The sequence below is a fragment of the Ochotona curzoniae genome, unplaced genomic scaffold (genome assembly GCF_017591425.1).
Source record: "Ochotona curzoniae isolate NIBS_2020 unplaced genomic scaffold, NIBS_Ocur_1.0 contig_430, whole genome shotgun sequence".
Taxonomy (NCBI): domain Eukaryota; kingdom Metazoa; phylum Chordata; class Mammalia; order Lagomorpha; family Ochotonidae; genus Ochotona; species Ochotona curzoniae.
In genome coordinates this window covers 28334523-28349413 of record NW_024466219.1, presented here as the reverse complement: position 1 = coordinate 28349413, position 14891 = coordinate 28334523, and the positions used below count along the sequence as shown (strand labels likewise).

The window sequence follows — 14891 nt, the reverse complement described above, 5'->3', positions numbered from 1 at the left end:
AGAACTTCGAAGGACGTATTGACCTGTGAGAGCCACAACTGGACCGCGAGGCGCACACATCAACGGGCCATCAGATAGCGAATTTCTCAAACTGACATTTTGCTTTTTTTTTTTTTTACCGCGCTCGGCGTCCACCCTCTGTTCTTTCACCGCCATCTCCATTTCCAATGAAACTTTCTCATTTCTAGAACTGGACACGCCACTGGGAGCGCGGCTCTCCACAGGCACTTCCCAAACCACTTCCGGGGTCGAGGGGCGGGCCCTGCAGGGATTGGAGGCGGGGCCGAGTCTGCGCGCCTCGGGAACGCCCCCGGCAGGTTTCACGCACGCTCAGCGGAAGCGCTGGCTTTTCGCGTTTGCGCCGAGGCTTCCCGTAAAGGCCCCGGAGCCGCTAGACTTTGGCTTCACGGACGAACTCGGGTCCCACGCCGCTAGGTGCGGCGGAGATCTTTCCTGGCTTCTGCGTTGGAACTGGCGAGGGACCAGGTGTGTTGGGATTCGTTTGTGTTCTCATGCCCTGATGCCGGCGGAGGGATGGGGGAAATGGGAGAAACTTGTTACCGTGGCAACAGCGGGACGCCATTGGGTCTGAAGACTTGGGGGAGATTTCAGTAATGACTTGTGTAGGCGGCAGATTCAGGTGTTCTTTTAAACTCGTGCAATCAACCACCGAATTTGCCTCTAAAGTGTTTGTTCTGGTTGTACGGTGGACGTTTGGGACAGAGTCAGTAATTAGAGCTGCAAGGCAAGGATCTGGACCCACTTGAAAGATGTCCTAACTAGACCAGCGTTGTGGGACTGCGCCCAAGGCGGCGTGTGGGGAAAAGTCTGGAAGGCAGCATGGAAAGCACTTTAACGTGGAGCCCAACAGGGGTCCGGCCCGAGCATCCTTGGGGGACGAATCACCCGCTAAGCATGGCAAGTCTCTGCCCTCCTCAGAGTCTGACTGCCTTTCACGCCCCTGCGCCTCACATGGTTCCTGCTTGCACGTGGTTCGATGTTCATTTTCTAGAGCATTCTCTCCCCCACCCCCCCATGTACCTAATTTCACCGTCTTTCAACCTTAAACTGCAGGGTACCCACCTGAGGGTTGGTGTGGGGGTTAAATGAAATAATCTAGATTATCCAAACAGGTGATATACAGGTGATAACTGTGGTCTATAATAAGAACCTGATAAATATTGCTGTGGAGACTAAATTAGATAATTTCTACCATCTAAGTAACTAACACACTGTGTAGTAAGTATACTTTTATAACAAAAGCCCAAAACATGTGAACTACCACTATTTTTATTGTAGTTTTTATACTTTTCTTTACATTTCTTTTTACTCATCTAGACCTGATTTTTTAAAAAATTAGGTAGTACGTTATTTATCTTTGTGTGTACTTCAAACAATAGTTCTGTTTGTATTTTTTTAGGGGATTGTTGCTAATATGGTTAAACTTTTTTTTTAACTTGAAAAGGATTAGTAGGTACAATGAAAATTTGTGATCAAGTGATATTTATAAAACACAGCTGTTTATCTGTGTCCCTTCAAAGCCTGGGGGCTAAAGTGTAGAGACAGTAATTGACTTTCTCAGTTTGGAATAGGAATGAGTGATTTCAGTGAAGAATTCGCAAGGCGGGCATCGGAGGATGAGCACGGGGGAGCGGCCGTGGTTTGCGGTACTGGAATGCATTATCCTTGGCTTCAAAAGCTGGTAGAAACTGTGGGTAAGTGGCATAACATGCTGTCTGCAGTGAAGGGAGGTGGTGAGCTTCAGTATGGATACAATATAAATAATTAAACTAGTTCAATTTCAAGATAGGAATATGCAAGACTTTTTTTTTTTTTTTAACTAGGCCAAAAGCAAATCACAGGAAATAAACTTTTTTTTTTTCGAAATGAGACGTTTTATTTTATGGTTGATACACTCTTCCAGTAATACTTGATGAGCGCTTGTGTCTCTGACTTTACGGAATATTGAGGACTCGGGTGAAGAAGGTACGGCTTTGCCACTGAGGAGCATATGCCAGGAAGTTTCTGTTGAATTGTAGTGAAATAGTTCCAGGCCAAAATGATTGTGTAATGAGCTTCAGAAATCTGCTGGGGCTGGTGTTGTGGCACAGTGGGTAAAAAGGCAACTTGCCAGGCTGGCTTTCCGTAGCAGAGTTACATGACCAGTTATGACTGCTCCTGGGAGTGTGGCGGAAGATGACCTAAGTTACTTGGGCCTCTGCCCCTCATGTGGGAGACCAGGATGGAGAGCCTGCTTGCTGACTTTGCCACGACCCAGGCCTGGTTGTTGGCTGTTTGGGGAGTGAACCAGTGCCTGGGAGATCTTGTCTCTTTCGCCCTGACTTTCAAGTAAGTCAGTGAATTTTTTAAAAAGGTATTTTCTTCATTTTTAGTAGTGCTTAACACATGTAGTTTTTTCGATGGGATAAATTCCTTATATGCTTGTTACTAATCCCAAGTGATCTTTTTTTTTTTTTAAAGGTTTATTTATTTATTGGAAAGTCAGATATATAGAGAGAAGGAGAGACAGGAAGATCTTCCATCCGATGTTTCACTCCCCCAGTGAGCTCAACGGCCAATGCTATGCTGATCCGAAGCCAGGATCAAGGAACTTCTTCCGGGTATCCCTTGTAGGTGCAGGGTCCCAAGACTTTGGGCCGTCCTCCACTGCTTTCCCAGGCCTCAAGCAGGGAGCTGGATGGGAAGTGGAGCTGCTGGGATTAGAACCGGCGCCCACATGGGATCCCGGTACATTCAAGGCAAGGACTTTAGTCGCTAGGCCACGCTGCTGGGCCCCCAAATGATCTTTTTGAAAAATGATTTATTTATTTACTTGAAAGGCAGAATTAAAGAGAGAGGTATCTTTCATCCACTGGTTCACTCCCTAAGTGATTGCCACAGCCAGAGGTGTGCCAGACCTAAGCAAGGAGCCTGAAGCTTCTTCCCAATCTCCTGTATGGGTGTGGATACCCAGGACTGGGGCCATCCTTTGCTGCCTTCACAGGTGCTCTAAGAGGAGCTAGATTGGAAGTGGAACAGTTGGTACTTCAACCAGTGCCTGTATGGGCTGCTGGCAGTGGCTTTGCAGGTTATGCCAAAGTCTAGGCCCCAGCCTAAATGCTCTTAACATGGGATTGTCAGTACTTCAGAGATATGAAAGTCAGTGTCTTCAACTGTTTTAAATCCCATTTGCATTTGATATAATTGAATTCCTTGAACTTGGTCTTGCAATAAACAGAAATCCATTTAGGGTTTCAGTACATTGGTAGCCTTGCCTGGAATGACCCTGCTTGATTTTTTTTAAGATTTATTTTTATTATTATTTTTTTTTATTGGAAAGGCGGATATACAGAGAGGAGAGACAGAAAGGAAGATCTTCCATCCAATGATTCACTCCCCAAGTGAGCCGCAATGGTCGATGCTATGCCAATCCGAAGCCAGGAGCCTCTTCTGGGTCTCCCACGCGGGTGCAGGGTCCCCTACTACTCTCCCGGGCCACAGGCAGGGAGCTGGAAGGGAAGCAGGGCTGCCGGGATAGAACCAGCGCCCATATGGGATCCTGGGCGTGCAAGGCGAGGACTGTAACCACTTGCGCCACCGCGCTGGGCCCAGACCCTACTTGTTTTTAAGTACCTGTGTGTGTCCTTTGAGGGCCTCTTAGGTTTTCTGCAGATTGTTCGGTGCAAGGCTGAAATGATGAACGAATCAGGTGTAAGTCACCGATTGAATATGTGACTCTGGTAGCCCAAGAATATCACAGTGAATTTTCAGAAACATTCGTAGAAAGTAGGTGATAGTATGGGAGAATTTTTCCCAGTGAAGCTGGCTTTAGTACTGGGAATGGGTTGGGACCAGCAATTCCTACTGTTCAGCTTATTAAACCTGCTTATTAGAAGGAAGCTGTTTGAATACTTGGATTGAAGTTACTGTGAGTAAAGGGTCTTCTCTTCTTTGTAGTGATTGGAGGAAAGAGGAGGAAGGATTTTGCCGTGACAACAAGTGCTTGCCTGGGTTTTATCCAAGCAGCTCTGCTGAAGCACCAGTGGCAGGAAGCTGCAGAATACATGCACAGTTATTTTCAGACGTTGGAAGACTCAGATACCTACAAGAAGCAGGCTGCGCCGGAGGTAAACAGACTTCAAGTCTGAGGGAAGACTTGACAGATTGCTGCAGTTTCTCCCTCCAGCAGAACTCAGCAGTAGGATCTCTGGACAAAGTTACTACAAGTAATTTTGGGTGGAAAGTTTGTATCTGAACAGTTTGGTTTTTTTTTAAATGTTCTAGTCTGAACTCTTTAATTTTCAGATTCCCTAGTATTCTTCCATTCATTCCAGTTATTCCTCCTCTTTTCCCTGTCTCATTATTTTCCCTACTCTTTGGGCTGTGGTTTCTCCTGTCTGAAAACGTTCACTTGACTGCCACTTTCTTTACTGGCTGTGTCCTGGTTTTCTGCTGTATTTCAACAAAACTCCTTAAAAGAGTTCTTCCCAACTAGAGTAATGCTTTTTTAGGGTGGCCTCAGTTCTGTTGAAACTGAATTAGATAATACAATTGATCTGTTTAAATTGAACTTTTTTTTTTAAAGATTTGTTTGTATCTGAAAGATTTTATGGAGAGAGCGAGAGAAAGAGGTCTTTTGTCCATGGGTTCATTCCCCAAATGGCCACGAAGGCCAGAGCTAAGTTGATCTAAAGCTTGGAGCTAGGAGCTTCTTTGGGGCTTCTATTCTATATGGGCGCAGGGCCTAAACAACTTGAGCCATCCTCTGCTGCTTTCTCAGACCAAAAGCAGAGAGCTGCATCTGAAGTGGCACAGCCTGGACACAAACCAGTGTCCATATGGGATGTTGGCGCTAACAGGCACAAGCTGGACAATTTAACAATTTAATGTTTTTATTTATTTATTTATCTTAAAGATTTATTTATTTTTATTGCAAAGTCAGATATAGAGAGGAGAAGAGACAGAGAGAAAGATCTTCTGTCTGATAATTCACTCTCCAAGTAACTACAATGGCTGGTCTTGCGTCAGTCTGAAGCCAGGTGCCAGGAACTTCCTCCAGGTCTCCCATGCTGGTGCAGGGACCTAAGGCTTTGGGCCATCCTCTACTGCTTTCCCAGGCCACAAACAGGGAGCTGGGTGGGAGGTGGAGCTGCTGGGATTAAAACCGGCACCCATAAGGGATCCTGGCGCATTCAAGGCGAGGGCTTTAGGTGTTAGGACACCATGCCGGGCCCTAATGTTTTTATTACAGTCACAAAATTACTCAATGATTACCACAATCTAAATTTAGATATTTTTGTCCCTCACAAGAAGAAATATTGTGTTCTCTTGTTGTCTTTTCCCATTTCTACTCCAGACCACCAGGTGTTGTTAGTCACTAATCTGTTTCATGTAAGTGGAATTATATAAAATGTGACCTTCTAGGAATGAGCTTCTATAACATAATGTCTTCGTGGCCCATCTTCTTGTAGGATTGACACTGCATTTTTTTCTGTTGTCAAATAGTACTGTACTGTATGAATCTATGAATAATCCTGGAGCACTTGTGTACGAGTTTTGTGTACAAGCTGCTTTTGCTTTACTGTCTTGGTGTATATGTATCCAGGAGCAGAACTGCTTGGTTTTTTGTGGTAACTCTGTGTTCAGCCTCTTGACGATGAGCCAGATGGTTTACAGTGGCTGTGCCATTTTACATTCCCACCAGCAGTATTTTAGGCGTCTGATTTCTCCATATTCTTGCCACCATTTGTTAATATGCGTATCTTTTACTGTCTCCTTCCAGGTAGTTATGAAGGGTTGTAATTTGCCTTTCTCCACTGACTATGCAGCAGCTGCCTTTTAAAACATGCTAGACTAGGCTACTGAAAAGCACTAGACTAGCTTCCCGTTACACACAGAGAAAAAGCCAGTATCCTTAGAATTGCTCCAAAGTTCTCGCGTGATATCCCACCTTCTCCCCCTGTGTAGCTTCTGACACCTCTTCTGTTCCTTTCCTGTTTGCTGTGTTTTATTTACATGGGCCTGTGTACTTTTGCCGGATCGCTTTTGCCTTAGCTACCTCCTTTATTTGTAAATATCTTTCTTCAGTTGTCACTGTGGTTACCCACCTTCGAAGTCTCTTTTTGACGACACATACCTTGACTGTTTAAAATTGCAGCTGCATTTCTTCGTGTCTGCACCCATACTTCTGTACTGACACCTCTACTCTGCTTATTGTCAATTCTTTTTTTTTTTTTTTTAGTTCTGGTCTTTTATTTATTTATTTTCCTTCTAGGATCTTTTTTAAAAAATTATTATTAATTATATTGTATTATGTGACACAGTTTCATAGGCTCTGGGATTCCTTTCCTCTCCCCTCCCCCCATGGTGGATTCCTCCACCTTGTTGCAGTATTACCTTGTTGCAGTTCAAATCCAGTCAGGATTCTTTCATTGCAAGCATATACCAAGCATAGAGTCCTGCATCTTATTGTCCAGACAAATTCAGCAGTTTCTTGGGGAGACCATCTCTGTTCTGAAGGTAGAGTTGGCAGAATATCATCCCATATTGTCGATTCTTTTTCCATAAAACTTTCCAGTTCAATCATCATGTTTCTTGATTATTGCCTTCTCTTTCTGACCTTTAATGCAAATTTTGTGGGGCGTAGATAAAGCAGTACCTGGCATATACTGTTAAATCTGCTCTGTAAAAGTTTATTTACACATAAATTTACATGAATGTCTTAGATAGCTTTTACTAATAAAGTGACCAGAGCAACACTTAATTATATATAAGGCCCCCAAGAAATGTAAAAAAATATATTCACTGATTGAAAATTTAGTTTAGGAACACAAGTTACACAGATCTATATATCACTGGGCAAGTTATAAACTCTGTCCAGATTTTGTTTTGCTAAATGAAGTGTTTTTCTCTCTCTTTTTTTTTAAAGATTACTTATTTGACAGGTAAGCGTACAGAGATTAAAGGGAGGACAGGGATAGAGAGCTTTTTCATCCTTTGTTTCATTCCCCAGTGGCTGCAGTGGCCAGGACTGGGTCAGTGGAAGCTGGGATTGGAAATCCATTTCTCCCATGAAATGGGCAGGGACACGAGAGCCTGGCCGTGTTCTCCTGCCTTCCGAGGTACATTAACAGGGAGCAAGACTGGAGCAGCCAGGACTCAAACCAGTGCTGTCTGCACTGTGCCGTAGCACTGGGCCTAACATGAAAGAATTTGGTTAGTGGTTTCTAGACAGTCATCTTGGCCTTTGTTAAAATGCATACATTTTTCTGTTCACCCTAGTCCTACCTCATCTGGGTCAGATTACTTAGAATATTTATTTTTAACAACTGGGTTTAAGAACAACTTGAATTTTCTTTAAGGTCCCAACTACTGTAACTTGGTAATTCTACAAGTGAAATCTAGAGGCCTGTTTTGAGTTGGGAAGGTGAGTCTTGTTAAAATACTTTAAATTGGGGTAAGAGAAATAGACATTTACTCCCATGAAAAAAGAAGACCTTCAAGTTCTGTTTGGTGCTCTCAGGAAAAACTGTTTTTCGTTAAGATGTGTCCATAGCTGAAGGAAAATTTTAATTTGACATTCTAAATATAGAATTAATAGTATTGATGGAATCTCAGGAAACATCAGATCCATTGCCTTCATTTTACAGGTGATAAAGATGAGCCTAGTAATCAAGCCAGTAGTGGTAAGAAACTGGGATCCAAGTGGTTGCTAATATTCTTCCTCCTGTGCTGATTACCTGTAATAACTGCCTCTAGACCACTAACTTAATGGCACTGTTATGCTTATCTAGTATTCTGGTTTAAATGATTGAAAATATTTTATCATATCAGATATAATATTAATTGTACTAGGTGGAGTACAAGTACAGTTGACATAATCTCTAGGGGAAGCAATTATAGATTGTTATAAAATGTTGTGATCAAGGCCTGGTGTGATGGACTGGTTGCTAGGTTCCTCACCTTGCATGCGCTGGGATCCCATGTGGGTGCTGGTTTGCGTCCCAGCTGCTCTGCTTCCCATCCAGCTCCCTGCCTGTGGCTTGGGAAGGCAGTTGAGGACTGTCCAAAGCCTTGGGACCCTGCACCTGTGTGGGAGACCCAGGGAAGGTTCCTGGCTCCTGGCTTAGGATCTGCTGAGCAGTCATTGCAGCCACATGGGGAGTAAGTTGGTGGATGGGGGAATCATTCTGTCTCCTTCTCTCTATATCTGCCTTTCCAATAAAAATAAATCTTTAAAAAATGTTGTGATCAGTAGGAAAAAACCTTGTAGGCAGAAATTTGATAAAATAAGATATCACATTTCGGTAGTAATTTCTGCTTTGACAGATTATTTGGAAGCTTGGAAGTGAAATTCTGTTTTATCATCCCAAAAGCAATGTGGAGACTTTCAATACCTTTGCCGACCGGATGAAAAATATTGGCGTTTTGAATTATTTAAAGGTGAGAATGTCAGTTTTGTGAATTTATGTTTTCAATGTTCATGTTCAAAGTTGCATTTATTTGTTATATGGAAGATAATGTCGAAAGCGTGGGACAAAGGTGTATGGATGAAGAAGTTGAACTGCCAGAAAGCATTATGAGACCCTTACTTCCTGGTTTCTAGTCACTTGTCACGTTGCCAGATGAAGATACCACGTCTGGGTCTCTCTGGCTGTCCAAACCAGAGAGAGCCCAAATCAGAGAGAGCAGTTACATTTCATGTCAGTGGGCCACGTTCTCATATGTTCACTTCAGCATTTGAGCTAAGAGTTGGTTGTGTGTGGGTGATTTTTTTTTTTTTTGTAAAAATAGCTAAATAAATAGGCAATTTAAAGACATGGAAATATTTCAGTGTTCCTTGTGTTTAAGTGGAACCTTCTTTTCAAATTCATATATTCTCCAATGAAAGTCTTTATTTTTATAAAATTTATTTTTGCAAAACTGTTTATGTTTTTATTTTCATTTTGAGAGCATAGAAACAAAGAGTGACATGGTGCTCTCTCTGCTACTGCTTCTGCAAATGCCTGCAGGAACATCGGCCGAGGCTAAGGGCCTGGAGCTCAGTCAGGGCTCCCAGGGACCCTAGGACTTGAGCCATGTGGATGGGCGCAACCCAATCCTGGAGCATCAGATGCCATCTCCCAGAGTGCAGTGAGGACAAGTAGGAAGTTGGTAGGAGGCAACACCGAGACGTGAACTCGGACACTAAAATAGGGATGTGGGCTTCCCAGCAGCTTCTTAGCCCACTGCACCATAGACCTGCTTGCTAATGAAGTCTTGTCCGAAGATAGTGAGGCATTCACAAATGGTGTATCTCCCTCTTTTTCTGGTGTATTTTTGCCCCCAATTTTTTAATATCAAGGTTTTTTTTAAATTTTTTATGATTTGTTTTTATTTAGTTGAAAATCATAGAAAGAGGGAGAGCAAGGATTTCATTTACTGCTTCACTCTCTACATGGCTGCAAAGGCACAGCTGTGGCAGGCTGAAGCCAGGAAGTTTTGCCAGGTCTCACTCATGGGTGCAGGGACCTCAGAACTTGAGCTATTTTCTTCTGGTTTTTTTTTTTCCCTGTATATCTAGTAGGGAGCTAGATTAGAAGTGGAGCAGCTGGGTGTCAAACCAGCACTCATATGGATGCTGGCATCACAGATGATGGTTTACCATCCTCTACCACAATACCCCCCCTGCCCTCCCAGCCCTTCTGGACCTCCAGTCTGTTTTCAGTCTCTGAGTTTGCCTATTCTAGATAATTAATTTAGCATAACATTTTCAGGATTTATTCATGTTGTGACACGCATCGGAACTTCATTTCTTTTTATGACTGAGTACTATTCGGATTGTCTGTCACCTTTTGCTTATCCATCTGTCTGTTGTGTTTTTATATTTAGCTGTTGTGAGTCATGTTTCAATGATCATTGGCTTGAGGTTAATGTTTCAGTCCCTGTCTTCAATTCTTTGTGCTCCATTTCCATGTTAAACATCTGTAAGAATTACTAAACTGTTTTTCTATCGTGGTTGTACCATTTTGTATTTCTACCACTTTCTGATTTTGAAAACAGATTTCCCCAGTTTAGATTTTTTTAAGATATTAATTTAGAAAAAAACAAGTTCTCGATATCTAAGAGCACTTACATGCTAGAAGCTCTCTGATGAGTGGGAATAAGGAGGAGTCAGCTTCTGCTTCCATGCAAGGACGAGCCTTCCAGTGGAGAAAGGATTGCCTGCCTTTATGTTGCGTGTGTCTTCTCTTTCCCTAAGATGAACCTGGATAGCTATATGATGGGGAAAGAGTTTGAAGTTTTAAGTAAATTAATTGGTTTTATTTCTCATAGAATATACTCAATTCAAGTAAAAAATCTGGAAGGGAACTTCATTTTTTTTCAGCTTCTCAGGGTGATAATTAGAATAAACAGAAAGCCCTTGCAGTTTCCCAGCCAACATGTTCTTAGAGATCTTGAAGTAGAAGGGACATTTAAGTGGAATAAAGTGTTGCGGGCATTGTAGTAGAAAATGTAGCGCTGAAATTGGAGAGTTTTGAGTCATAGTGAACCAGGAAAAGATAGAAAGTGATGCTTAATGATTAAACAAAAATAAAAGCAAAAACGAGTAGGGTTCATTAGGCAGACTAGGGGAAACAGCGGTCTGGCATGGAAGGTGTAATAAAGACTCTTGGCCCTTGACCCGTGCTTTTGTTCCATCACTTTGATGGAAGACAGAGGAGGTTGGTTGTGCCCCATGTGCCATACCTGTAGAGCTTGGGTTTTATCCTGCGGGCAGTGTGAGCCATTGGAGGCTTTTATGCAAATGAGTAACAAAATGGGCTTTCTTCTGTAGCCACAGGAATGTGGATTGCAAGGGGGAGGGAATGGGATTAGTGGGGAAATCATTGCAGTAGGTTGAAATGAGGACATTGAATGTTGTGATCTGGCTGTACCCATGTGTTTCATTGTACTTTCCATTATTCTCACTAATGACGTCCCTCCTTGTAGTATTCATTCTTGTGTATTTTTTATTGTGTCTCTTCTAATAGGGAATCATTGGTCCTTTCCATGTGAGCTAAAGCTATGCCTAGCATTTGTTAACACTTAACAAAGCAGGCATTGATGTTGCTATCTTCTTAATCCTTCTGGAGGATTAATCATGATTGTTCCATATAACAGAGGAGACTCAAAAAGATGAGACTAGAGAAGAATGGGTAACTTACCTAGTTCGTTTAGCTTTTAAATGACACCCGAGCCAGAACGCTGTCTTCAAAGCCTCTGATTCTTTCACTGTATCACACTGTGACTTTGCATAATTTAATCTTGAGTATTGTTTCCTGTATTTTTCCTCTGTTAAGTGAAGAATGTTGATGGCTGGGACAGTATGCTATCATTTATATTCTACCAAAGTCTTAGCCCAGCAGATGTCATATAGTTATTGGTCTTTTTGAGTCATCCCTGTCCAATGACCAAAATGCCCGTGGGCTTTGTCTTACTATTGCAGATCTCCTTACAACATGCCTTGTATCTTGTGCATCATGGAATGCTGGAGGATGCAAACAGAAACCTCACTCAGGCTGAGACTTGGAGATACGGTGAGAAGTCGTCTTCCCAGGAGATATTAATCAACCTTGTTCAGGCCTACAAAGGGCTTTTGGAATATTATGCTTGGTCAGAAAAGAAGATGGAATTGTCAAAGCTTGGTGAGTGAGTATAAATAAATCTTTTTCTTAGGATAATTGAGAATGAGTGCAGAAGCTTATTTATTTATTTAAAAGGAAGAGTATAGAAGAGGAGAGGGCAAGAGAGAGAAGTGCTCCATCTACTGGTTCACTCGCCAGATGACCATAATGTCTGGAGCTGGGCTGGAAGCCAGGAGGCAGAAGCTTCTGAGTCTCCCACATGGATACAGGGACCTAAAGATGAGATTAGAGACAGAATGTCTTCCCTCCACTGGCTCATTCCCAGAATAGCCGCAGCGGCCAGAGCTGAGCAGACCCAAAGCTGGGAAGCAAAAGTTCTTCCAGGTTTCCCAGGACTTGGGTTACCCTCCTCTACTTTCACAGGCTGTAAACAGGGAGCTGAATGGAAGGTAGAGCAGCCAGAATGCCAACTGGGGACCATATGGGATGCTCTGCCACTTCCTTGGCCCAACCTATTGCTTTTTTAAGCCATAGTTTTGTCAAAGATAAACATAGTTAGATATTCATAGGTGCTGATAATAGGGGAAAGAAGCTAAATTCCATTTCAGTTTGTGAAAAATGACTTGGTGTTTTCAGAGGAAAATGAAGGGGTTGGGCAATATGTTGAAGCTTTGACTAGAATCAGGGAAGTGGAAAGTTTCAAAAACAGAAAGGTGAGTTGGTCTATGTTAAACCCGTGTGGTCCCTGAGCTCATGGAAAGTGGACTCCCACCCTCCCATGGCAATTGGTAGATGAGCCCCTGTCTTTGTGTGTGAACTGGAACCAACAGTAACCATAACAGGTTACTGCTTGAAGGTGGACTCTTGTCATCCTAGGGCTGTGACCTTGAGCTATTAGAAATTATCTTCATGCTTGTTCAAGTCTTTGCAGGGCATTGTTGAAGTTAGCCTCGAAGAGGTCTCTGAAGAGCCTGGCTGGAGTTTGGCCAGGTTTTCTTCAGTAGTCCTTATACTTACAATACATGCTATATGTAATACATATATATGTATGTGTCTAAACCATTTTTTCCCCTATGTATTTGGAATACAATTAGTTTGTTTTATTTCTCAGACTCTAACAAGTTCGAAGACTAAGTCTGATAAAGTCATTTCATTTCAAAATAGGGTTACAATGGAAGGTTTTCTTGACTTACCGACTATGCCAGAAATTGGCCACTCAGTTCCTAAAGTGTGTTCCTGTTTGTGGTGATATCATCTTCTGCCCTCTAGATGTGCATTCTTTTAAGCTGTAGGACTTGCTGTATCTTTCTTCAGCTTTTCTAGTTTTCTCTCATGCTTTCTCTAGGGGGAAGCTACAGGTTAGTTTCTCTAACCCTTTTCTGTTTTTCATAACTTCCATCCTAGTTTCACTGCAGGTGTTATCTCGGTATATGATAAGAAATGTTTCCTTATTATCCTTGTGTGATAAGTAGTATTTTCTTGGTCTCTGGGCGTGTAGATTTACTGATCTCCATTCCCTTCCCTCTCCCTGTCTTTGATCTCTCCCTAGGCACTTGTCTTGGTGATCTTGTCATTCCTCTGCCTTATTTCCAGTAAGTCAGCTGCATCATCAGTGTCTTCATCTTTATCAGCTCTTCATCTCTTGCTTTTTAATGATCCTGACTTCTTTCAGATGTGGTTTATGTTGTTCCTTCTCATTTAAACAAAACAACCTTTCAACACCACATATGTGTTCTGTTCTTTTTACTTTGCCATAGTTTATTGCATAATATTTCTTTAAAAAAAGTGCTTGCTGGCAGAACTTGATTGGATCAATTATAAAGTCAATATGTGCTTTCTTGGCATAGGGTTAGTTACAAGTCATGCAAATATTTGATGATTAAAGTAGTTGGAACGTGGCATATTTACTGTTACTCCCATAGGTAGATGAGTCAATACCTTTCTGTAGCTTGCACTTTGTTCTGTAGCAACAGATGAAAATAGGATAATAGGTGGATTTTTTGAAGAGATTTATTTATTTGGAAGGCAGAATGACAGAGACGGAGAGGGAGAAAGTGAACTTCTGTCTGCTGGTTTACTACCCTAATGGCTAACAATGGTGGGGGCTGCGGTCAGGCTGAAGGTAGGAGCCTGGAACCCCATCCAGCACTTCCATGTGGATGCAGTAGCCCAAGGACATGTGCTGTCTTCTGCTGCTTTCCCAGCATATTAGCAAGGAACTGGATCAGGATTGCAGCTGTCATGCAAACTGGTGCCCATAAGGGATGCCAGCATTACAGAGAGTGGCTTCACTGCTGAGCCATGACACCAGCCCCATGAAACTTTTTGATGATCTTTTGCTTAAAATATGCATTTGGGGTATTTGTTTGGTCAAATAGTTAAGAAAGCCGAGTCCCCTTTCTGGTTTCCTGTGTTTGATCCCTAACCTTCTGGCTCTAACTTCCTGCATTGTGGATCCCAAGAGTCAGGAAGTGATGACCCTGCCACTTATGGGGGAGACCTTGATTTCATGTCTTCTAGTCTTGGCCTGGCACAGCCCATAACATTGCAGGCATTTGGAGAGACCTAGAGTTCTTGGCTCCCAGCTTTCTTTTGGTCTATCTCCAGCCTTAAGGTGCATTTGGGGAGTGAACCAACAGGTGGGAATTTGAATGAATAAAATAATTTAAACATGTCTATTTAATGAGAATAGAAGGACAAGTTGTATATGACCAGCACCTAAGGACCGAGCATGTATGCATACTCAGTGGCAGTTTGGGCTTTGTCCTTGCTGCCATGCCTCTTTCTTGATTGGGTTTGGTGTACTTGGGAACTGGAAACCTTCTTAGTTACAAAGGGTTAATCATGGATCAACATGCTAATTTTTTTCCTTTTTAAAAGAATGTTCCGTGTCATTTCTTCATTTCTTATGTATTTTCCTGTCTCATTCCCAAGCCCATACTGATACAAATATAAAAATTGACCCATTGGTAAAAAAAAATACCAGTGCCTCTTTGGTTTATTTTGTGTTTTGGTTAGCTGTTATTTTTAAAGTTAAGTAATTTTCCTTTTCAACCTTTACAATTATGAAGTAAGTAAAAAAGAAGTATATAAAACAAATTTGTGATGTGAGAAATACACTTAAAAAGAACATCACAGAGCCATTGCCTAAATGAATAATATAGCCTTAAACATTCATCTGAAAAATTTTTTTCGTATGTGAGTATTTACTTAAGCATGATATTGTTGGGCAATGTAACTGTTCTAGACTGTTCAGAGTAGCTGCACCATTTTACATTCTTACTT

The 14891-nt window shown here is 42.1% G+C and overlaps 1 protein-coding gene across 1 annotated transcript in view; it reads left to right on the top strand.

The window, feature by feature from the left end:
• Positions 1-371: 371 nt before the first annotated feature.
• Positions 372-14891, top strand: part of TAF1A (TATA-box binding protein associated factor, RNA polymerase I subunit A) — a 28424-nt gene continuing 13904 nt past the window's right edge. The window contains exons 1-5 of the mRNA XM_040985710.1: positions 372-486; positions 1583-1715; positions 3958-4127; positions 8329-8442; positions 11468-11666. Of these exons, the coding sequence (XP_040841644.1) occupies positions 1595-1715; positions 3958-4127; positions 8329-8442; positions 11468-11666 (604 nt within the window). The 5' untranslated portion in view covers positions 372-486; positions 1583-1594. The remainder of the gene's footprint in view (positions 487-1582; positions 1716-3957; positions 4128-8328; positions 8443-11467; positions 11667-14891) is intronic.